This window comes from Cryptotermes secundus, unplaced genomic scaffold (genome assembly GCF_002891405.2).
Source record: "Cryptotermes secundus unplaced genomic scaffold, Csec_1.0 scaffold59, whole genome shotgun sequence".
In the NCBI taxonomy this organism is placed as follows: domain Eukaryota; kingdom Metazoa; phylum Arthropoda; class Insecta; order Blattodea; family Kalotermitidae; genus Cryptotermes; species Cryptotermes secundus.
The window spans coordinates 929,801-954,247 of NW_019738348.1; the positions used below are offsets into that span (position 1 = coordinate 929,801).

General features: G+C 38.3%; 2 protein-coding genes across 13 annotated transcripts in view; one reads left to right on the plus strand and one right to left on the minus strand.

Moving 5' to 3' along the window:
* Positions 1–11,817, plus strand: part of LOC111870710 (heterogeneous nuclear ribonucleoprotein Q) — a 90,584-nt gene extending 78,767 nt beyond the window's left edge. For 3 of the 9 annotated variants that reach the window (XM_023863194.2, XM_023863193.2, XM_023863197.2), the window contains exons 10-13: positions 2,709–2,857; positions 4,588–4,653; positions 5,140–5,302; positions 9,796–11,817. In XM_023863194.2, the coding sequence (XP_023718962.1) occupies positions 2,709–2,857; positions 4,588–4,653; positions 5,140–5,302; positions 9,796–9,992 (575 nt within the window). In that variant the 3' untranslated portion in view covers positions 9,993–11,817. The remainder of the gene's footprint in view (positions 1–2,708; positions 2,858–4,587; positions 4,654–5,139; positions 5,303–9,795) is intronic. The other 6 variants (XM_023863200.2, XM_023863198.2, XM_023863195.2 and 3 more) reach the window with 5 other exon arrangements.
* Positions 1–24,447, minus strand: part of LOC111870711 — a 32,900-nt gene that overhangs the window by 4,542 nt on the left and 3,911 nt on the right. The window contains exons 2-4 of one of the 4 annotated variants that reach the window (XM_023863204.2): positions 20,968–21,071; positions 19,798–19,905; positions 14,135–15,820 (exon numbers count right to left, since the gene is read on the minus strand). In XM_023863204.2, coding sequence (XP_023718972.1) covers positions 15,711–15,820; positions 19,798–19,905; positions 20,968–21,071 — 322 coding nt within the window. In that variant the 3' untranslated portion in view covers positions 14,135–15,710. Of the gene's footprint in view, positions 1–14,134; positions 16,166–16,758; positions 17,464–19,797; positions 19,906–20,967; positions 21,072–24,447 lie in introns of those variants that run through there. The other 3 variants (XM_023863203.2, XM_023863205.2, XM_033753972.1) reach the window with 3 other exon arrangements.

Below are 24,447 nucleotides of genomic sequence, written 5' to 3' on the forward strand. Positions count from 1 at the left end.
TTTGAAATGCAAAATGAAGTGAGTCTGCGCCCTTAGTTTCTAGCAGATGACTAGTCTGGTGATTCCACAGTGACCAAGGCACATAGTATTTATTACAGATTTACAGATACAACATGCACAATGTTCTTTCTTTTGTATTAACTTATTACAGGTCGGCTTTTTGAGAGTTATCTTTTCAGTAAGGTAGCATAAGTCAATATGTGCTGGTACAAATATGTTACAGATTTCTTGAAAGTTGTGATTCAATTGTGGGGTGTATAAATAAGAATGAGATACCTCGTACACACTCAAACTTTACCTACTTCATTGATTGTGCAAATAGAGGTTTACATAATGTGGTGTTTTGATTTGTTGGTTAATATTATTACTGTTGAACAAAATTGAGTCTAATGCAAACTTTTTTTTCTGTTTTCTATTGAACTGCAGTGAATACATTTCCTTGTTCACATTTTTATTTGAGAGTGAGCTGAAATATCTCAGTTGCATGATAGGTGTGTGTTGCAGTCTAGTTCCCAGCAAGGGAAGCACGCCCCCCCCCCCTTTTTTGCGCCTTTCCATCACATCTAAATTTCCTCGGTCCACCCACTCTTCTCTCTAATGGGTGTGTGGGCTTTTTGCCTAAGTACCACATGATGTGAGCAAGAGGATTGTATCTTCTGATGCAGATCCTATGTGTGTATATAGCACTGAGCAGAAGCACGGGAGTGACAGCTTTTGTTCTAAGAGAAACTATACTTACCAGTGTTCTGTCTATCAACTCTTTGTGGTTTGAATTGAAGTATGTTGTCGGTACAGTTTAATTAATGATCGGTTGAGTTTTAGGCGTACTTAAATGACAAAAAGAGGGCCAAGCTGAGATGTGTGATCAAGTTTTATAAACCCTGATTCATAGTTGAGATACAAGTGCCCCATTTTAATGGGTAATGCTTGTCATTTTAATGGTTAATGTTTGTACAATAGCAATAAACACTTGCAGTTAATGTCAGCCCTTGCTGTCTTGCCAACGTATAAAGTGAACACTTATGTTGTTTTGCAGAGGATTAATGTTAGGCAAGAATGTTGATTTCCTCAGCCTCAGCATGGACTTCAGCATTGGATGTGCCTAGTGCAATCCAGTACGACTTGGTGTATTATTTTATCTTTTGTCATAACAGAGCATTTCTTTTTGGTGAATATTGAATTTGGAAGGCCATCTGTTACAATGTAGAAATGTATAAATTAAACAAATGCTGCAGGTTGTGCGACATACATAGTTAACAAGGTTTTGTGCATGCAGTTTTCATTACCAGTATTATTCAGTCTTGTTAGTATGATATGTTTATCAATTTTATATATTTTGGCATGAAGCTGCGACTATATCGAGTTTAAAGTGTCCTTATTTTAGCATGAACATACTTTGTATGTATTGTGAAAATTGCAGTGAGCTTCTTTGAAATTGTACTTTTTGTTGTAATTCATATGGAATTTTTGTTCCATGTCTGATCTACTTTATATGAAATGGCATTCTGTGATCTGTGTTGACATAAAATGGAAGCTGCTAATAGGATATTTTTGGTTATTGTAGAAATGTTTTCTGTGTTGCTTCTGTGGTACATCGTCACGTTAGTAATGTTATTTGTTGGAGTACACCGGGATGTCTTAGCTCTACCTTCATTTGGAACTGAGCATGTAAAATTGTACCAGGAAGATTTTTTTATGTTCTGCGCAAATATCATTTATTTAGACATTTTATGCATATATTAGTATAATATTGTTTATAGACAGTGAAGGAATTTTCTTCAGTGTGGAGCAGATGGTACATATTTGCATGTTTGTGAATGTGATTATTTCCTGCCAGCTGCTTGGAAATAAAATAAACATGTTGCATTAGTTCATATTCTATTCCTTATAACATTAATACATGTGTACATACAACTTACAAGATTTAGGGGGGTTATATATGCAAATTCCTGGCATGCATAAGGTTCCAAGCACTTGCAAGAACTAATCATTAGGTTGCATTTCACTCTGCAGGGTGTTACATATGTCCCTTCATATTCACTGCACGTTGCATTCAGTTCTTTACTATTAATGCTGCAGGACATACTCTTTCAGTAAAACACCTTACATTTTTGTTTTGCATGGTGTATTGGAAACAAGAAATCCTTGTAGGAGATTTTTTTTTTTGTAGAATTATGTTGTTTTTGCTTTCAGTTATTGTATTTCATTTTTAAGGATGTATTAATGATACCTTTATTTCCCATGTAACAGCAGTGAAATTTCCATTGTGTCTACATTAATTTATCTGTACTTTTTAAAATTTCAAAATTGTAGAAAATCATGCTTGGAAGTTTCATTGCCTTGTACCATTTGGAAAGGTAAGTGTTTTGACTGGTCAGCTTCACTTGTTCTGTGTTTGAGGTTGGTGTAGAGTGTATTGTGGTGGTAGTATATACTTCGTTTACTTTGTTATATAGTATATTCATTTTTATAGTTTTAGTTTAAGCATATTATTTTATGGAAATCTTTAGTCGTGGAATTGGTGTACATTGAGAGAAACAAAATTTTATACACGTAGCTAGTATTTATTTTCTGGCCTGAAATTTTTAATTTACTTTTCTCTTTTCCCGGCATGCCTTTTTGTTTTCCATTCAGGCAGTTTCCGAAAGAAAGATTTTGATTGGATTTCGTGGCTGTTAAAATTGGGTGTTTGTTGTGTGTTTTTATAGATTATGATTACGACTATTACGGGTATGGGGATTATCGAGGTGGCTACAGTGATCCATATTACGATGACTATTATCGTTACGAGGATTACTATTTCGATTATCCGCCGCCTCCACCACCTGCCAGAGGGAGGGGCAGGCAGCCTCAGCCGGTGGGTCGATCGACTTTACTAAACGTTCCAAGTCGTCTTTTCGTTCATTCGTACATTTGCTTGTTTGATAGTGGCACAGCGTTCAGAAGCCCACCTTGTTTCAAGTTTAGGACCTTGCTTGTGAATTAGACATCCTAACCAAATGAAGCTAGTGGTATCATCATAGCAAGTCATGGCCATGCAAAGATATGGGACAGTAATGCTTGATTTTCTGGAATGAGATGAGACATCTGTGGATGCTTTAATATGATACCACATCAGCAGTAAAAGGATATTTATCCTTCGGTAGTATTTATCAAGAATTTTCTGTCTTGTAACATTCTGGTTTCGTTATTGGCAGAGAATATTGGCATTATTTAAACAGCATTTCATATTTGGTTATGGTAATAGAAACCAGTTTCCATTTTAATCGAATACAATTCATTGCTTTGCATGGTCACTAAGACATGGCCAACTGACATTACTAACTTGTTGTATTGGTTGATAGAATAGCCCTTCATATAGAGCGTGTTGCCACTTTCAAACAGCTAATCAGTCATATCTGAGCCATTGATGCAGGCCTCTCAAAATTTGCTTTCCAGATAATTAGCCGGGAAAAGGTAATTTGTGAATCTAAAAGTCTTAATTATTAGGAAATATGCTAGTGTCGTGTGTGTGCCTGTATTGGCTCAGATATGATATGTGTCTTTTTTTTTTTTTTTTTGCTGTCTAGTTGCAGGGTTTGCCAAAAAATTGGGGGAGGGAACCGAGACATCAGCTGAGCACAACAGTCTTGTATCACATCAGCGACTAACTTTTCCTCACTGTTTGGAAATAAAACTATTTCTACACTGGGTAAAGATGCCCCACATACTGCAGGCATCAGTTGGAAACTATTGTTAATGGAGTTGTGTTTTTTAATGTTGAGCAGAAATGTTTCATTCTAGCATTGAACTGTAATTTGCCTTTTGTTCTTGGAATAGAATTTATTCATATTTCTTTGTATGGTGACAGCTTTAGTTAGACCAGAAATTTTATTGCATTTCATTTGATGTGAAATGTGGAACTTCATACAGGGACTTGTTTGGTGTTTGAACTTCTTTATTCACTCTTAGTTCGTAATGAGGAAAGGTTAGGTCAGAGTTAATCAATTGTGGAAACTTATTCCAATAGCATTTGAAGGCTACTCTCCTACAAGACATTTCTCTTGCTTCAGGCTTTAGTTACTGTGCTTTCTGCTTTTTGTGGCCGCTTTTTAGAAGCTTACTGCTTTTAGCTGGGCGCAAGTAGATGCTTTGGCTTCCTCACCCAACAATCCCAACCATATGCAAATTGCTCATTTTGGATAACCCTGCTCTGTGCTCTTAAATAAGGTACAAACATTGTAAGAGCTTGATTTTGACCAAATGCCAGCAACACGTACCGTGTTAAATATACATTGTGTGAGTTTGCTGTTTTGAAGTATAGGTTTGACATTGAACACAAATAATTGTACTGTAGTTACAAAGTGATAAGGTTTAAATTGCCAAGATTTTATTTTTATTCTTGGTATGTATTGGTGGTATTTGATGGGCAAGGAAAATGTTGATTTTTATTCCACATCTTTCGTCATTCACATAGTTCTTGTTTTCAGTTTGTTAGCAGTTGGCATTCAGCTGCTGTTTGCTTCAATAAAATATTTATAATGATGAAGATGTTAGGAGAAAATGTGTTTTTTTATTCACAACCTGTGTTAACTCTTGGGCACTTAGGATCCAGAAGAAGTTGGGTTCATGGAAGCAAGCTCCCCAAACTACAGCATGAGCGGTGGGATTCAGGTTTGTGCTTGTAATTCCCGCCTACTCAAGGCTTTCCACTTCATAGATTGCTTATTCTTAAATCCTAATTGACTTCAGTTTGTCTTATGATCTTGTTTTTAGGAATAACAGCTACCGCTTTTTAAGGCTTTTGTTTTGAAATGTGAAATTTCTGTTCCAACAAGAACATAAGATGCAGATTGGATTCCAAGAATGTGCACTATGAACTGGGGAGTTGATAGTTTTCATATTCTGGAGTATATATATTTATAATCCATTTCATTATGTAAAACAGTGGGTTGTGTTTCTGTGAAGCTGGAATGGATTCAAGTAGTAATTTAATTCAGGTTTCTCCATTCTGGAAATAACAGTTGACCTACAAGCTGCAATTGTTTTTACATAATTGTTGTCAGCCCTTTTGCAAGGAGTTGGCTTTTGTGTATATTGCTATGAAAAAGTACGGGTGGGCCATGTTTTCTAATTATGTGCGACATGTTGTTTGGTCAGGCTGGTCGTGGGCGTGGAGTGGTGGCTCGTGGCCGGGCCGGTGGGCCCCCAGCCCGTGGGGGAGCCAGGGGGGCACGCACCGCAGCCTCCGTGGCCCGTGGGGGGGGTCGAGCACCCGTGCGTGGGGGGGCCCGCGCCAAGGGAAGTTTACCAGGTGAGGATGGTCTGTATCTTCACCTCCTTTCACTCACCTCTTTAGCATGTAGCAAAAGCGATACAACCTTGAGATCGGATTGGTGATAAGTGGTGTGTAGTTGAGGTGGTGTAATATTCTGGTCTGTAAAGTGGGTGCAGGAAAAATATATTGTTGAATATGATGGAAAGGGTGTTTTGCTGCACCAGATCAGACAATGCCACTTTGTTTAGAATGGACTTATTCACTACATGTATGATGAGTGTATATAATTGAGATTCACTGGATGAGTTGTGTGAAGGATAAATTATGAACAGAACACTTGCCAAATGTGGACCAACAGAATGTGGGAAAACACCTCCCTCTCTAAGGAGGTGGCTTATATTTATTATATCTGGGCTTTATCAAGATTGCATTGTTGTGGATTTGAAATTACAGTTAATGTTGCTATATAATGGTTGGGGATAGCATGAGTGAAGATACTGTCTCATTGTGTATATATTCCGGATTGTAATTCATTGGATACATAAATTCTGAACAAAAAAATGACAAGGTAGTTTGCTTTCCCCTTGTATGGTTGAACATTTCATTTTTCCACAACTGGGAAAAAATGAGGTTGAAGTTACACAAGAGGTGCACTGCCCAAGTTGACAACTTTGTTAAAACTGCTGTACATGGAAAGGATATAGATTGTTGGACTAGGCGTAGCACTAGACTTGTTGAGAGCATTGAAACATTAAGATTATGACAGCTGTTGAAATGTTGAACATGGCTGAAAGAGAATGCTGTTTTGCAAGATGTGCATATAATGCAAATTCTAAGCGCATGTTATAGTTGGTTTTATTTCACACAGCTATATAGCATTTTAATGTAACACTTCCAAACACGAAACATATTTTGTGGATAGTGTTGTCATGATAGTTTATGATTGTCATTAAAACAAGGTGATGGCATTGAATTTGAATGAATCCTTCATTTATGTGTATAATTGCAGTTTGGTATTTAGATTCATACCGTGAAATGGTGTGAGTTTTGGGATAAGAGTTCTGCACCAGTGAAGTACTCTTAATATTGGCTGTATTTTGTGATGCTTTGATGTAAATCTCTGCTTAGTTTCCAGGGCTTATGAATAAGCTTTTTGGTAGCAATTCTGAAATCACACACAATAAGTTTGTGCACGTTCAGTTCAAATCCAAAACATGCAAGCCATCGTTGTTTTGCAGTTTGTATTGTTTAACAATACAGATAATTCCCACATGTTTTAATGGCCTGTATTTTGGTAAATATTCTGTTGTTACCCTTATGGTATTCACCACTTATCAGTTTGGTATTCAGATATCAGTTTATTGGAAATTTAATTGCATAGTTGAGGTTGTGTCGCTTATAGGGTTTGTACCTTTTGTGAAGGGGCCTGTGACAGGCACTGTGCATGATAAGGACCAAAAAAATTAGTTGTTTTGTCACATCACATATTTTTATTTTATACTTTCCGTGGATTGGTTACATTTTCTGAGTGCCTTGGTTTTTTTGCGCTGTAATTTTTTCTTTGGCTTGTCAGGCAGGAAGTGCTAAAATGTGGAATTATCATGTGCAGTCATAACACTGGCTGAAATTGTCATGCTGTGCCCTTCTTTTTGTTTGTTTATGTGTGAAATCTGCAAGTAAGATATGGTCATTGAAAATTTATGATATTCCTATGGTTTGTATGGGACACTATAATGCCTATGTACAAGACCAACTAACCTTTATGTGAGCTTAACAAATTAGCATAATGTGCTGTTTAGCTTACAAATTGGTATGATGTTATGCATTATAATGTACTTTGTGTCCAGTTATGTTGGTAATATTTCAGATGCCACTGATAATTTCCCTGATTTATGATAATTCTTTGTGAACTTAAGAACATACATGCATGGGCACTGGGAGGTAGAATAGCGGGCAAGGCTTCCCCCTCCCCTGCATACTTTTTCCTTTTTTTTTTAGAAGAAATGAAAATTTAAATAAGATATTCCAAGTATTAATACCAAAAAAAGCACTGAAAATATTCTTCTGAATTTTGTAGGGCAATCGGTAAAAATTGTTTTAAGCAGCATAACATCAATTTGTAAGCACATTTTTTGCCCCTGGCCCCAAGAACATCTTGATGTCCTCCATTGCAGAGGGAATTACCCCACAGATGATAGGGTAGTCAGAAAGGAACATACTGGACTTTTCTAGAAGTGGGCTCAGATATTGCAGATGTTATATGCCTGAAACATATTCGGTGTAACATTAGTTCTGTCACTGTATTGTCAGAGTGGAGTATTTCTCACACCTGGTAAGCTTCCATTTTTAAGAAATGGAGGAAAGTATTATGTTCGGAAATTGGACATAGGAATATGCACTTTCAAGGGGGGCTGTCAAATATCCATGAGCATGAATGCAGTGAAAATAAAGTCAGTGGTACTTATTACATGTTACAAAGTATGGTATGTAAATCACCAAAAGGAGTTGTATTTTAGTGTTTCGTAACTCTGGGTGTAAGCTGTAAATGTGGTTTCTTTGTTTGCTAACAGATTTTTCTTACATTTGACAAATGTTTGTTAATTGCCAGTTCTGGATATGAATTTTTTTCTGTTTCTTGAAGTTGCAGATTGCTAGGTCAGGGTTTGCAGTCTGCAGCAAGGAGATCATTTGAAAGTAAATTTTCGTGTTTTTTTTTTTTTTTGTTCATGTGTTACTTTCTGATATCCCTTAAATACACATGATCTGGCAAATCGTTGCAAGCCACAATATTAATAACACTGTCTAGGTTTCATGAGAGGCATTTATTTGTAAGTGGGCTGTTGCAGGAAGACTACAATGATGTGTATGTGCAACTATTTGTCCCCCATCCCATTCAGCGTGTAGAATTGTTAAACGAGTGCCTGTGGATTGTTTTGGGAATACTGCTTCAGTTAACTGTTACATTTGTAATTCTTACTGCTTGCATTAATTTTGGGGGACATGTACATAGCTTGTGTGCTGTTTTCAGGTTCTTAGCTCAGCTGTTCTGAGTTAATAAAGTTCCCTACAGTTACAAATATGTGCAGGGGCTAAATTTATGATACATGTTTTAGAACTACAAATGAGAGGATTAGGTTTCAGTTACATGAAGTTTGATTTTTAATGATTGGTGTTTTATATATGGTGCATATCTGTAAGGCAAGTTTTTATATTGGCTTTGAGAAATGGTAGCAGGTGAAGTTTGGCTATACTTGAGATAGATTTGAAGCGTAACATTTTGCTGAGCTCAAACAATTTCCATGCTATGGTTTTTTCATAGCATTCAGATTGTTTTAAATATCCAGGAGTTTCAAATGTTTAACCATTGGAACAGTAATTGCAATCTACCTGGTTTAAATTTGTGTTTTTATTTGTACCATATAAGAGATGTGTAATGTGAGTGCAGCTGTATAACAAAATTGGGCTCTATAATCTTACCAGTACAGTGGATTCTGTGTTAAGAAGGGATCCCCTTCATTCATTTGGTGTGCATGTAAATGTGTATTTTTTGGGCTTCTTTGTTTGTGGGGTGAGAAGTGGTATGGGGAAGAGTAAATAATCAGATAAACTTTTGATTATTGAATCATAAAATTAAGAGGACTGTGTTGAAATGCAAATTTAGTTTGTTCTAAAAGTTCGTGATATTAATAGAGTTACTGTGTTTCTGGACATCATCTAGCATCCTGTTTTCTTATTTAAAGCATTTTGGAGACTAGGTTCTGTTATCTCGAGGTGATTGCTCATCCCAGTTGATAGAGTTAGTCCCTATCTCTGGACACCAGCACAAACCGTCTGTGAGAGTTAAGACATGCTAGGCATTGTGTGTCTTAACTCATGGATGGTTTATGCTGAGCATGGCTTGTATACCCTTTGTGCTGGTGTCTAGAGATAAAACTAGATCCAGCAATTGGTCCCAACTGAGTAGACTGTCGCCTGAAGATGGAGACAGAATCCGATCTCTGATATTTTGTTTTAAATAAAAGACCAGACAGTGTATAATGTTAAGAAATACTATAATTGTAAATCTAGTTTGGGCTGGTTCAATGATGGTTGTAATTGTTTTTTCCTATTGGTCTGTTAATGTTGTGGAAAGTGAATTTTTTTTTTGTGTTCTGTGATTTGCAAATTTTAGACAGTTGCAGAGCATGGAAATAGTTGCACTAAAAAAAATATATATATATTATGCATTATGCTGATATCCATCTGATAGGTGTAGATATTGTCATATGATGAAAAATTGTAATTAGAATATGGTTCTCTAACATGAATCTGATACTGCATGGCATGTTTGTATATGTGTTTTTACTAGTTGTGATGCAGTTACGTTGACATCTAAGAAAGTATAAATCATGTTACAGTTTTTCAAGGTTTTGGATAATTTGTAGAAAGTATATTCTCATGTGTCATCCTTTGAGTGTGTAGCATTTCTGATGACCAGGAGAGATTAGTGTGGGTTTGGTTTGACTAATGATTCACATGATACCGTCCTGTGTTTGCAGCAGGTAAACGCAAGTTTGACGGTGGTCACCAGAACCAGGGGGAATCTAAACGTCGCTACCAGAGCAGCTGGGGGAATCAGCCCCTCGCCCAACAGCCGCTGGGCAATGCGTATGGGCTAGCAGGCATGAATGGCGGCGGCTACAATTCGGGCGGGGACCAGCAGTGGTACCAGGACACATACCAGTCCTGGAGCTAAATACCAGTGGGTGGCTTGCTAGGCTTGTTGGAACACTTGGGCCCGGGCCCATTGTGAGGAGCCGTGTGGACTTAAGAAACCTGATGCTGAATTAGAAGTGAATGGGAGGGGTAAAATGACCATTGATCCAATGAGCCCTTTCACTTTTAGAGGCTGATGGTCATTATCCTCGTAAAGTGGTAATGTTGTACAGAGACAGTTTCATTCGTTTAATGTGTCCGGGTTTTTGAACGGGCCCAGGAACGTGAGAGGGATTTATTCCTTCTGGCTGTCTTGGTCTTGTTTGGTGACAATGAGTGGAAGAAAAGATGGTGATTGTTGCTCAGAAGTGATGATAAAAACCCACTTGTACATTACAGCTAAACATGGTCTCCCTTTTTAAGTTTTTGATAAATAGATTTGTTCCCTTTCTTTGTTGATTGCTTGTGTCCTATTGACTGTTTTTACACGAGCATTGTTGTCTTTCCAGCACAACCTTCAAAATTCCATAACCAAACTCTTTGCCATTTGGTTACAGAAAGAAAACAAATCTCTTATGTGATCAAACATTTGGTCTAAAGATTAACCAAGTGATTCCATGGGTTTTATGTATTTGCCTGCATTGTCTATTTGTTTTGTTATAGGATCTGTATATTCCTTGGTTGTTTTTTTTACTGCTCCCCCATCAACCCCCCCCCCTAGTTCTGGAGACATTACATCTTAAGGGGGAAATTTCTAAATCGTCAGCTGCAGTATCTAAATCCCACTATGAGTGGGCCCCTTGTTTATTTCATTCAAACATTTTGACTTTTTTTTTTTTTTTTTGAAGCAAGCAAGGCATGGTTACTGGACTCTTGGGATATATATTTAAATTTTGGTTCAAGGTTTAGACATGGGTTTCTTTAAACCTGTAGAAACCTTCCACTTTTAGTTTTGTGTTTTTAAGTTTTTTTTAAATGTCTTCAAATTTGTTAATGTATAGTGTAATCGCCAGTAAATTACAGTTTATCTGAAAGTGTGCAAAGTAGACTGAAGTGTGTCCATACCAATTGCAGTCTTTTTTTAACGAAGTGCTATGTATGACATCAGTGGATTATGAAGTGGGTTTTTTTGGCTAGGGAGCAAATTAAGCTCTGGTATTTGTACGAGGAATGATTGATTAGTTCAAACTCACGTTCTTGATGGTATAGCAATAATTTTACATGGAAATATAAGAACTAATTAATAATTGGTATTTGTTTGTTGGTTGATGTTGAAAAGCCATGAGAGCAGCAAGAAGGAAAGAAAATAAGAACATATTTGGAAACTTGCTATACCTCAAGAACATTTTTGTGACCATGGGAAGGGTTTGTTCATGTTCATATGGAGTGGTCATGTCCTATTCCACTTGAATCAAGGGTATGTTACTCTTGGTCCAGGTGAATTTTTTTTAAATATATATATAAATATATAATGTATTCCTGCTGCTATGTGAAACATTGTGATGTGGATGTTTTAGCAGTATATTCTGAGGAGTGCTCACTTGCCATTTTTGCAACTGAGAGTAGCTCCATAACTTCAGCATTTTTTTACATCTTAAAAATCTCGTACTGTTATAAATTATGTTGTCCATTTTTTATTCCACATGTGCTTTGCTTGGTTTTCAATTTTCTGCATTTTTTTCCCCACATTTGAATATCTGCTATCAATTATTTAGTGTGATGTAGGTTGAAGATACGAATTTAAAAGACCGTTGACAGATTATGTTTTCCGGGCCAGAAGTTTCGATTTAATATGTCCAGAATTTTGTGAATGACCCGATGTAATGACTATCATGTCACAATAAACAGTTGTATGTGAATTAGTATTGCAAGTTTACTGGATTTATTTTCCTCTCCCCTTACATTTTTTTTATTGTGAAATGCTTATGGTGTCAAGAGGGAACTTGTTTGGGGTGGCAGTTTTCCTATGGAGTGCAGGTGTTAAGTTAACCATTTAAAATTAGACTGAGGAACACTTAAGTGGAGCATTCATTGTACTGTCTGTGGTAGAATATCATCTTAACTGGAATGCATGAGAGTTGATAGAATATTGTGAAGTGACTTTGAGTGGTGAGCAAAATCACAAGGAAATGGCACCAGTTAATGCACTCATGAAATTCACAGCATTTTGCTGCTGTAAAATGAGGTGTGTTAGTAACAGCAGGTAAGGCTTTGTGATTTGGTTTTTCAGATTGTACTTTTGAATATGGTGCATGTTTTGAATGTAGTGAGAAAAGGATGTGGCAGTGCTGCTACAGAACACTGGAAGGTGGTTTAAATTGCGTTTTTTTTTTTCCTGCCATGTGTGGGAATGTTTGCAATTTGCTGGAAATATGTCCTGGTGTAGGAATTAGGACCATAATGAATGAAGAGAGGATGAACCAGTGACCATGACATGTAATTTGTATAAAAGTGGTTATAAAATGATTTCTTTGTATACTGTCATGCTGAAACGTAAAGTGTGGAGGCAACTGCTCCAGCAGTAGAAAGAGATTTAATTTAAACAAGCAAGGAATAAACTGATCAACTCTATGAAGTGACAGAGATTGGGCTTTTCTATATCAAGAATGAGATGACTACCTTAAAGTATGCATTTTAATCCTCAACCAAATGGCATAGTTGAAAACCTGCAAAGCTCAATGAGTTAATAAAGAACTGACTGTAACTATCATTGTAATATTTGTACAGCATTGGCCAGGGATAATGGTTAAAAGTCTCAGAATATGTTGCATATCTAAGTGCCATGGGAAAATGTGGAGGTGACTTCATAAGAAAGATGAAAGTTGGTATGGCTGAATTTGCAGGAAATTGAATCCAATTCAGATGGGTAGCAGGACAATATTTGTTCATGAATCCTCTGGGTAGTGGTTTCCCAGAATGTCTTAGGTTAAAATTCTGTGAGTTATTTGCAACAAAATTATGCATTCATCACAAAAATGTTGTCTTTTTTTTTTTTCGAGTAGTTTGTTGATGTAATCAACGTTATTCTCTGTGAGGATTTTATAGCAGATGAGGTTTAATATGACTTTTCTGTTGAAAAGATGCTCTGAAGAATGGGGTGAAATTTTGGCAAACATTTTTGTTGTTTCTGCTTCTGAAATAAGAACTGACAAAGCAAACTTAAGGGAAGTGGAATGCTCATAATAAACTGACTGAATCATTCTGTCAGTAGTATTTTGAATCTCTCAACTCATGGAGCTGAGCCCTTTTTGAGAAGCTGCCAGTTGTGCAGCTCCCCAACATTTTATAGAACTCGAAGGATCATTACAAGTTCAGAAGAGCGCTCCACTGGTCCTATCCTGAGCCAGATCAGTCGAATCCAAATCGTTCCATCCTGTATCTCTAAGATCCATTTTAACATTGTCCACCCACTTACGTCTTGGTCTTTGCAGTGGTCTCCTTCCTTCCAGCTTTCCCACCAATCTCCTATATGCATTCCTCCTTTCCCCCATTCGCGCTACATGCCATGACCATCTCATCCTCCTTGACTCAGTGATTCTAATTTTATTTGGAGAAGAGTACAAGTTATTAAGCTCCTCATTATGCACTTTTCTACATCATCCTGTCACTTCATCTCTCTTTGGTCCAAATATTCTAAACACCCTCAGTCTATATTCCTCCCTTAAAGTCAGAATCCAAGTTTGGCACCCATACAGAACCACAGGCAAAATTATAGTTTTGTATATTCAAATTTTTATGTTTTTAGACAGCAGATGTGAAGTCAAAAGGTTATGGACTGAATGGTAGCAAGCATTACCTGAATTCAGCCTCCTCTTAATTTCCTCCTGATTCAGTATTTGATTTATTATAGTCATTCCCAAATATCTGAACTGTGCCACATTTTCAGAACATATATTTTCATCATTTTGCCATACATTTTCATGATTGAGAAAGCAGCATATGCTTGGTTTTCTCTGTGTTTACTTCTAGACCAACCTCCTTACCAGCATCAAAGTTTGTTTTTTTCTCTTTATGGTATCTATATCATCAGCCAGTAGATTGACATTAGCATAGACCAACAGCTGATGTGTCCCATTTAATTTCAGTCCCACCTGGTTTCTTGGACTACCCTAATGGCATATTCTAAAGCAGTGGTGATAAATCATCTCTGTTTTAGACCATTCTGGATAGGAAATTTATCAGACAAATGTTACCTATATGGACTTTACCATACGTTTCGTTTAAACACATTTTAGTCAGCCTGACTAGTTTCATGAGGACAGTTCAGGTACCCATAGGAAGGGGAAGCTGCTACCAAGCAGTGAAGTGAAGACAGTGACTGAGAACACTTAGTATGTATGTGATAGTGATTTGTAAAGTGTAGTCATGAGTTGTTTGAGAGTTCTGTAAATTGAATTACCAATCCAAACCTTGTCTATAGTCACTCGCTTGTATGACAATATAGTGAAAGGAAAGTAAGTGATCAGAACTTCCTGTATTACAATTTATCTTTATTGATGGGATCTCTGGAAGAGTGTATACATATTTCCTTTTTCAGAAATTTCCAGACTGCCTTTAGTTTTTTATTTGACTCCAATATTTGTTTATTATAATACCAATGTTTGGTTTGTTTTAATGACTTTAGTTAAAACATTGCAGTAATTCCTGTAGCAAATTCTCATCAGGATTACACAAAATTGACTATTTAGGTAAAGTTCTCATGTTTGTAAGATGTGTTCATACCTTTTGATATCCAATCATTTTTAGATGCCCTTTTTTGGTAAAAAAACTTGCTTAAAATAAATAATAAAATCAAAAATACACTCCAGTCTTTTAATATTTGCATTATAATTACATTATTCCCAGCTGTGTGTTCTTTGTCTCCCCATGTAAATCACGTTTCTGAACTTTCATTTAATTCTCCTATTGTGGTCTTTCAAGGAAGTTTTAACTTTTGTACATTGTTACATTGTGTGGATCTATACATCCACTCCACCATACACCTTCATGTTGTAGTGCTCAATTAGTTAAGTGCAGGGACAACTTTACCTTACAATGTGACATTGACAAGGAATGCAGTAATGTCCCATACAAAAAATGGGTTCTTGTTTTTATTATAAGAAAATGTTAGTTTTTGTACAGCTGATGATGTTTCTGGATTCCTTGACCCAAATTCATCTTGTTTTTATGACTCTGAATTTCCTGTTTCCATTTATTGATCTGTACCAAATAACCATGTTGAAGAGTCTGAAGACATGGAGACCACATTAGCTTTCTGTTTTAACTGTGTTGTAGTTGAGGCACCAAGAATCCCTTTCAAGTGCTTTAGTCTTGCTTTCATTTGTTAGGGCCCACACTGTCCATGCAATAGCTCAGGCAGTTAGCCAGTCACTGCTTAACATGAAGGCCTGAATTCAGTCCTTGTGGAATTTGTGGTGATCAAGTGCTCCAAGTTTTACCATGCCAATTATTATTTCACAGATTCTCCATACTCATCTACCATCAAGGGCTAGTACAACAGACCTATTTGATGCTGCAGTGCCGAAGGACTGTAATCCCACTGCAACTAAACAATATCTGGGGCTCATACTTCTGACCCATGTGTTAAAATATTTAACACTGTTAACACCTATAGGATCTCATTTCCATTGAGAGTTCATCTCTCATGATTGGGTATTTATCAGTATTTGGTTGTACCATCTGATCCAAGCTCAAACCCTGGTCGGGACCAAACATACTGCAGAAGTCGTTCCTCCATCAGAATTTGTACCTTGCTTTATCAGATTATCATGAAGATCTTGGATTCAGCATCTTGTTTGCTACATTTTGGTCGACATTTCTCCTTAAACACCAGGTTAGGGTATGCAGGTGATGAAACTTCAACACAGACTGTGAGAAACAGTGTAATTTTATTAGTTGCTATGACAGATTCTTCAGTAACAGATCCTGAAAGTTCTACACTACTCTCTTCCTGTATTTGCTGAATAGAATCAAGTTAATGACCTGTCTATTTAAAAAAAAAAAAGCAAATTTATCACTGTAGTTCATAATGTAACTAAGTGACATGCCATGGAGGCATGTGGAGAAGTGGAGGTACAGCTCCAACATTCTTGATTTCAGCACTAGATAGAAGAGAGTGGTCAGCTTCATGCTTCTGACATTTTACTCCTGGGTAAACAGCATCTGGTACCCACTTAATAGGAGGCTGCATGTGCTTCACAGTCAGTCTGGAGGCTATGGAGAAGAGAAATATCTCTTGCCACTCCTGGGAATTGAACCTCCATCATGCAGCCTAGCCTGAGTTTTAGGATGCATTTTAATATCCTAGCATCTCCACCCTGGTCTTATGCATAATTGCTGTGATCATGTTTCATCCCCTTCTATGATATACAGTATGTTGATCCCTTCCCAACAGGTCCTTACTAACACAGTACAATCATATTTCTCACACTCTTATGAATTTTAGGATTAAGGTTGTTCTCAGTATCATTAGGATAATTGCAGCAAAGTTGTTTCAGTTGGCTGAATAAGCAGCTCAACATATGAAGCATGTGCATAAGTGTGAACAAAAATTGTATTCATGTCATGAAGAATGATCAGTGTCAGGTTTTAAAAAGGCACATAATTTTCACTGCTGCTGAAAAGGCTCATCTTGACCAAGATATATTAAATTGTTATTTTTTTAATGGGTGCATCCTGTTGTGTTAATTGTATAAAATTCTTTATTAGAATCTGTCATAACACAACAACGAAACAGTTAATGTTCAGTAGTATTTAGCTACATGTAACTAAATACTATTGAACATTAACTGTTTTGTTGTTGTGTTATGACAGATTCTAATAAAGAATTTTGTATAAATTGTTATTATTCAGCAGTATCCCTCTTGTTGTCTGATAGTTATTCAAGAAAATATATACAATTTTGACAGTTATATCCAAAATGTTAGGCAAAGTGTCTGTGTAATGTACACATATAAGGTTTTTGATGTTTGATATCAGCTGCATTACTTTAGTGGTTATTGTTCATACTGTGTGTTCAAAAGAACCCCTGTTAGAATCATGATACAGCAACCAGCTATGATGACTGAATTATTTGATTTTATCACCAGCTAAGTGTGGGAGAATACTTTGAAATAACCCACCACAGATTTACAGCCATCCTACAATTTAGTGTTATATAATCCATGAAGTTTATGAAGGTTCATTAAATAAGCAGACTTCTTTATGTTAGTCATGACCATAATTTGAACAGCAGGGATTGTGTTTGTTATAAACATAAGCAGGACATTTCTTCGGGAAGGGGTTTGGAAAGAAGGCACTATGGTAAGGGGGTGCTGGAGGTCTTTGCTTCAAGCTAAAATGTTGTGTCATTCTGTATTATTCAGAAGGATCTGATCAAATTATAAGTTACATATTCAGATTTCAAACTCATGGTGATGACTGTTAAGATTATGATGTTCTAGGATGTGATGCTGTGTACTAGTTTGGATGATAAGTACCAATGTTTTAAAGGAGCCTGCTGATCTTCAGCCCTGAAAATTAAGGCAGTAGGTACCTCTGGAACATTTGTATATATCTACAATATTACATGTTGTCACATTCTAAAAGACTTTACTCATAAAATTATTTAGACATCACAGGCAATTCTAGGTACATATAAGATCTAAAAGTTTGTGTTGATGGTAAATTGTTACAATTAATATGTTGCTGGACATTATCCAGCATCTTGTCTGTTCTCAAAAAACCGTCTAGTTTCTATTAAAAACACAACGTTTCGGGAACTGGAATCTGTCCCCGTCTTCAGGTAAAACCTACTCAGTTGGGTCCAATAGACAGAGCTAGCCCCTATCTCAGGACAACTATGCTAAGCATAGCATGAAGCAGGGTCCAGAACTGACCACCAAAGTGTACAGAAAGCCTACTCATACTGGTCGTTATCTTCACTTCAAGTCCAGTCACCCACACCACGTAAAAATGGGAGTTGTTCATAGTTTGGTCAACAGAGCGAAGGTCATATGTCAAAACCAGAAGGATTTTAGTAAAGAAATCAGAAACATAAGACATATGATGCTCAGTGAATATCCTAAAGCAGTGTTTCCCAACCTTTTTGATGCCGCGGACCCCCTGGAGCGAATGTTAATTGACCACGGCCCCCATAAAACCCCAAATGGATTTTTTTTTTTTATATTTTACATATCATGAAAGTGAAGCAGTAAGTAACTTACAATTTTAGAACACTAAATGTGTCATTTATGACAATAAAATACTGTTATAAATGGAGCTTATTCGGAAGATCACGAACATATCAATTAGGCCTAATATTATGAATTTAACGCTCACCTAATCAACGATCCACACTTTAACCACCGATCCATATCTAAATAAGATCGTGAACAAACTGAAAATCAGAAGTTTCGTTGTGAACTCAATTATTTGAACAAGAGCAGAAAAACTGAATATTAAACCGAGAAAAACACACTCATATAATAATATAAAAATTCACTGCACAAAAACTAAAGACACACGGGTTGTTCACTCTGCCACTGAGATGAATAAGAAACGTGGTCAATGGTCCCAGCTTCATTCCCAACCAAAGGGGGATGGATTTTGTGGGGAGGAGGGGGAGACTGGTCAGACAGCAGGTAAGAAGGACAACAGTCCGCCCTGAAACACGGGTCTGAGATGCAATGGGCCGGCCAAAAGAAAATGTCCTTGGAAAACGCTACACAGATCGTTGGTTATTCATCTCTGCTTTACAAAGGGAAGGTACCATTACGGTACCAACAGTCCCGTTAAATTTTACTTCAACCATGGGCCTCAAGAGCCAGACATATACATTGCAAATATCCCAGGTGGGAGGAACATGATAAGATAAAGTTTAATGAAAATAAGCTATCCCGCGGACCCCTTTTGAATTACTCGCGGACCACAGGTTGGGAACCACTGTCCTAAAGAATTCGTGAACTCTGTATTGAAGCCATCGACAAGAAATCGTCCCTCTTCAGACACAACATACCGGGGCACTGTAATCATTCCGTATGTCAAGGGTATTGCCAAGAAATTCAGACGCATTGGGAACCGTTTTCAGCTTAGAACAATCTTCAAAACGAAACATACACTCTGGGGGACATTAATGAAAACTGGACCCAGTAGAGATGCCCAGAAAACGAAGCAGTGTGTGTATAGCATCCCTTGTGACTGCGGCAGAAACTAGCAGACCCCTAGAAGTACGCATTAAGGAGCACAAATGTAATATGACACAGGGTTTGCTGGAAAAGTCTAAATTGGCCCAACATGCATACGAGAAAGATCACAAAATTCGTTGGAATGAAGCAAAGATCTTGCAGATCGAACCCAACACCACATACAGAAGATACAAGGAATCATCCCACATGTCTCTGCTGGACCATCCAATTAGTCAATCCAGTGTGGATATCTCTCCCATCTGGGCCCCTGTCATCACAGCAGAAATCAAGAGACTACAGCGACGTCAAGTGTAGTTGGTTTGGGTAACTATTTGTTCATATGTTGGTACCACAAGGAGTATTGCTTCTCTCCCGGTATGATTTCATTCTAGATATTTCTCTGGTGCTAAGCCTCAAATATGATAGCTTCAATATTTCTTAGCTCTCACAGATGGATTATGTTGTGCCTGTTTTATGAACCCCTTCTGAAACTGGCATAGTTGTCCGGAGATAGGGGCTAGCTCTGTCTATTGGACCCAACTGAGTAGGTTTTACCTGAAGACGGGGACAGATTCCAGTTCCCGAAACGTTGTGTTTTTAATAGAAACTAGAGGTTTTTTGAGAACAGACAAGATGATGGATAATGTCCAGCAACATATTAATTGTAATCTAGGTACATACCTTGTTGGGGACTCTGGGTCTTTGACCCAGGCCAAATGACCTGCAAAGGCAGTGGGTCTCTTGGAGATGAGATCTCCACATCGCAATCTGAGGATGTGTTCTGAAGACCTGTAAGAAAACAAACATAATTATGGTTGCAGCAGTGTGTTAGTTTAATGGCAGAATATAGACTAGACAAATATACCTTTCCCCATTATGGGCTGATGTATTTCTCTTTGGTCCCAATCTGGACAAATTCTATGATGCACTCAGCTTCATGTCCTGTCAGTACCAGGGGCTCTTCTTTACCATGGGGTTAGGTTGCTGAGGAATGAATCTCGGTAAGGCCTATATCTGCAGCAGTTGTAAGCTAAAAATATGTTTAACTTTACCTGTGTGCCTCCTACATGCCTTTGTGGTGTAGTGTTTAGACACGGAGTTTGGATTACAATGTTTATCCATAAAAATGGTTCATTCCAGAAACAATTTGGTACCATTAGTTTTATCTATAAACTTGATTAGTTTAGAGCAGGCATGTCCAACTTCAAACAGGTTGTGATCGACTTTTTAGTGTCAAAACTGCCAGTGATCTACCACTCCCTCCTATCGTCATACCTCGCTTTAAGCAAAAATATTGGTGAAAATAACACACATATGATGTTTGTTGTAAAAGCAACTAGTAACTGGCCTGTGTCTCTTGTGTCTGTAGATCCATCCAGTTATGGGGAGAAAGCAACACAATTGGAAACATCTTTCAACAACTGTTCAGTTATGTTTCCACACATCATTTCTATTTGCCGCACAGTGGTGTTTCTTGATAATTAAAGATCTTGAATAGTGTCTATGATTTCTTTCTTATTTTATATTACAAGTGAATTTACATGCTTTTCACATATAATGTCCTTATAGGCCTATGAGATTGACCAAAAATCATCCCGCGATCAATGCGTTAAGACATGCCTGATTTAGAGAACAAATTACAGATAAATTACAATTTTTTTATCCACTCATCATCATTCAGAACACTATATTGAATCATACCGTTGGTGAAAGCTTTTTAATACTTGTTTCTTTGTATTTTATACCTGCTCCTTTTTGGGGAGATGGATGTAAGGTTTCTAGGGTTTCAAAAACTGATGAACAAATCTTCCAACTGTGAGTTGGAGTCTATTCTGAGATTACTGAACTCACTTTGCATTTCATCTCGCTTCTTTAGATGACTGATGCATTTCCACATGATGAGGAGCAACACAACTGTCACCAGGATGACCACACAACCAGCTGTGACCCAATTCCTGCAATGTTAAAAGGACTATGCAAAGCAAGGATTGACAAATTCTTCTAGTCTGATGCTCTTCTTCTGATGCTCCCTCAGTTTGAATATAAATGTCTGAGGCCCTCTGAGTTATAAAAATCGTATTAAATGTCATTTAGTTGTTTAAAAGAATACTTTCTAATGAACCCCAGTGATATCATGAAGTATTTTCTTTACCAAATTTTATGTTGTAACTTAATATGGGCTTTTATGACCAATGTTAATGCAGTGTCCTTGCTGTCCGCCTATGATTTGTTTTCTCCAAAAGTGAGATTTACGGTCCGACGATGGGGGGAAGATTTCATTGTTTGCAAATGACAATGAAAATTAGTGACTGATCACGCTCTAGGGGAGCGGGGAGGGAACAGAACCCAGAACCTTGACATTACTGTACCTCTCGTATACGCGTTGTACACACTCACACCAGCTTGGGCTTGGATTCTTTCTTTGGTTCTGTTTACAGGCTGTCATTTTGCGTTCTCTCTTTGTTATTGCTGTTTAGAAAGGGAGATGTGCAATGTTGGTAGGGTGGCTTATAAGGCGACCGACGTGAACCCTTAGCATCTGCATTTATTCTCCCCTGACCTGAGTGTAGCTACTACCGTACGTGCAGTTGGACAAGAAGAAGGCGTGCATGATACAGGGGACTTAAATTTGGTTGCTGTCAGGCTTACCACTGTTCAAGCGACTAATCGTCATTTCCGTCGTTTCAGAGTGGTTATAAGTTACGGCATAACCTACCTACAAGCCTGTACCGACACGTGTCAGTTTCGGAGTGTATTGTATGCAGAAAGTTCCGCGACGTGTTGGCCAAATTTCAGGAGTGTGTTCTACAGGCCTTATAGAGAGAAAATGTCTGCAATCTGTAGATCGACTCGACACCGTTAACGAGTTTTTTTTATTGCTAGTCGGGTGGGACGAAGTCCCTTGTACTGCGGCCACTTCTGGCCTATTGTACCAGCCCCAGATGATAGGTGAGGGTCATTGTGGAGCAACTGGTGGAATGAAGATTGGCAGGGGAAACCGAAGTACTCGGAGAAAACCACTTTGTCCACCACAAATCCCACTGGACCGGACCCGGGATCGAACCCGGGCCGCCGCGGTGTGAAGCCAGCGATTAACCGCTTGAGCTATGGCGCGGCCACGTTAACAAGTTAAGAGCTAGTACAGAGTGGGGCGCAGAAACTTCATTTTTGTGAAGACGCATTGTGAAGGGAGGGGAGGTCACAGAAAAGTGGGGATAGGTTCGGCGAATGCAGCAGTCGCGGAAGTTTCTGTCTAATACCCCTCAGTATGAAACGAGGTGTACGAGTGAGCAGCGTGTGTTTGCTGTCGAAGCCTATTTTTCGAACAGCCATTCCTACAGGGCGGTGCAGCGTGCGTTCCGTACTCACTTCGGAATTAAACCCAGAGGTCCGGTTCCCGACCGGAAATCGATTGTTTTGTGGGCAGAGAACTTTAGGACAACCGGGAGTGTGGTGAAAAAATCATCAGGACGATAACGGACCGTTACGACGCCAGAAAATGTGGAGGCAGTTCGACAGTCGATTTTGAGATCTCCAATACGCTCCGCTCGCAAACATGCAGTCGCCCTAGACATATCCAATCGTTCAATGCGCCGAATTCTTCACGAACATCTTCATTTCCGTCCCTATAAGATGTTTGTTGTGCAAGAATTGTCACCACGTGATTTCCAGAACCAAATAACGGCATGTGAAACGTTATTGAAAACTTTACCCCCTGATGCACTTGTTTTCATTAGTGATGAGACACATTTTCACCTATCCGGATATGTCAATAGGCAGAATATGCGCTATTGGAGTGGTAACAGTCCCAGAGAGCTCCATGAGAGGCCACTTCACAGTGATAAGGTGACAGTATGGCGTGCGTTGTCGAGAGTTGGAGTTATTGGCCCTTATTTTTTTTGAAGAAGACAATCATGCAGTTACTGTCAATTCACAGCGGTATCTGGACATGATTAAAAACTTTTTCGAACCAGCTCTTGAAGAAATGCATCTAGGAAAAGTCTGGTTCCAACAGGATGGTGCCACGGCCCACACAGCCCGAGCTTCGATGACAATTTTGAGGACAAAGTTCACCGGACGGCTCATCTCGCTTTGAGGTGACATCCCGTGGGCAGCGCACTCACCTGATCTAACGCCCTGTGATTTTTTTATGGGGATACCTCAAGGCAGAGGTTTTTAAACATCGCCCCACAAACCTGCTTCACCTGAAGGATGTTATTCGGCAGGAAGTAGCCCAAATTCCAGTGCACGTGTTGGAACGTGCAGAGGGGAACTTTAGAAAATGGTTACATCAGTGCATAGAGAATGGTGGCCACCACCTTCAAGATATTTTGTTTAAAACTACATGATTTAAAACTTTCAAGTATGTTCTTTCATTAGCTAAACATAATTTTTGTCTATCAGCAATAATTTTTCTTTTATTCGCCTTCAAAAAAAGGAAGTTTCTGCGCCCCACTCTGTATCGTGTAGCACTGAATAAGAAGCGTCTTTTCAACTCACCTTTGTTATCATTTTAAAGAATTAAAACAAATAGGTTTCAAGGTTATAACAAAGCGTGTTCGAAATGCCCACTGTTAGACTGCATGCATGCTGCCGGTCTTTGTGCCATTGAATATTACCACTGAATGCGTCCCAGTTCGTTTTTGATACCAACTACGGCGTCATCTATGGTCTGTACCTGGTCTGTACTGTCAGTACTAACTGATTCCTAACATCTGATTTACTACCGTGATGCAATTTAGACTTCATGCGGCCTCACAGAAAGAAAACTAATGGGTTTTATTCGAGAGACCGATCCATCTCGTCCTATCCGCCTTCCTTCATAATCTTCGTTAAAAAATTTCGTTACTTCTCTGCCAAAATGTGGAAGTGCTCCGTCATGTTGTAGCACTTTCATCTTCCTATTTCAAGAAGCACATCCTCTAAATGCAACTGTCATTCATTTTCTAGAAAATTCCTGCCTAGTTAATTAGTTATTGGAGAGGGTGGGTTACCCCATGCACCGCGACCAGTTTGATCTATTGTGCTTCCCTCTATGATATTCTACCAGTCTCTATACCCTACCGATATTGGTGCGTACCATCAGTCCCGACCGAGCCAGCGAGTTCTCTACTGGCTTGGCGGTATCTATAATGCTTCCCCCATTTATCAGAGGCATTAGAGAATACTGTTGGGCGGGAAACCTCCTTGAATTTGGCTCAGTGACCTCCTTAGGAGATATGAGGTTCTTTTACGTGCCGTAAAGCTGCGACACGGGACCCACGGCTTAAAGTCCCTCCCGGAGGACTTGTTCCCTGAATTTTTCCGCCCTTAAAAATTCGACGACCTCCG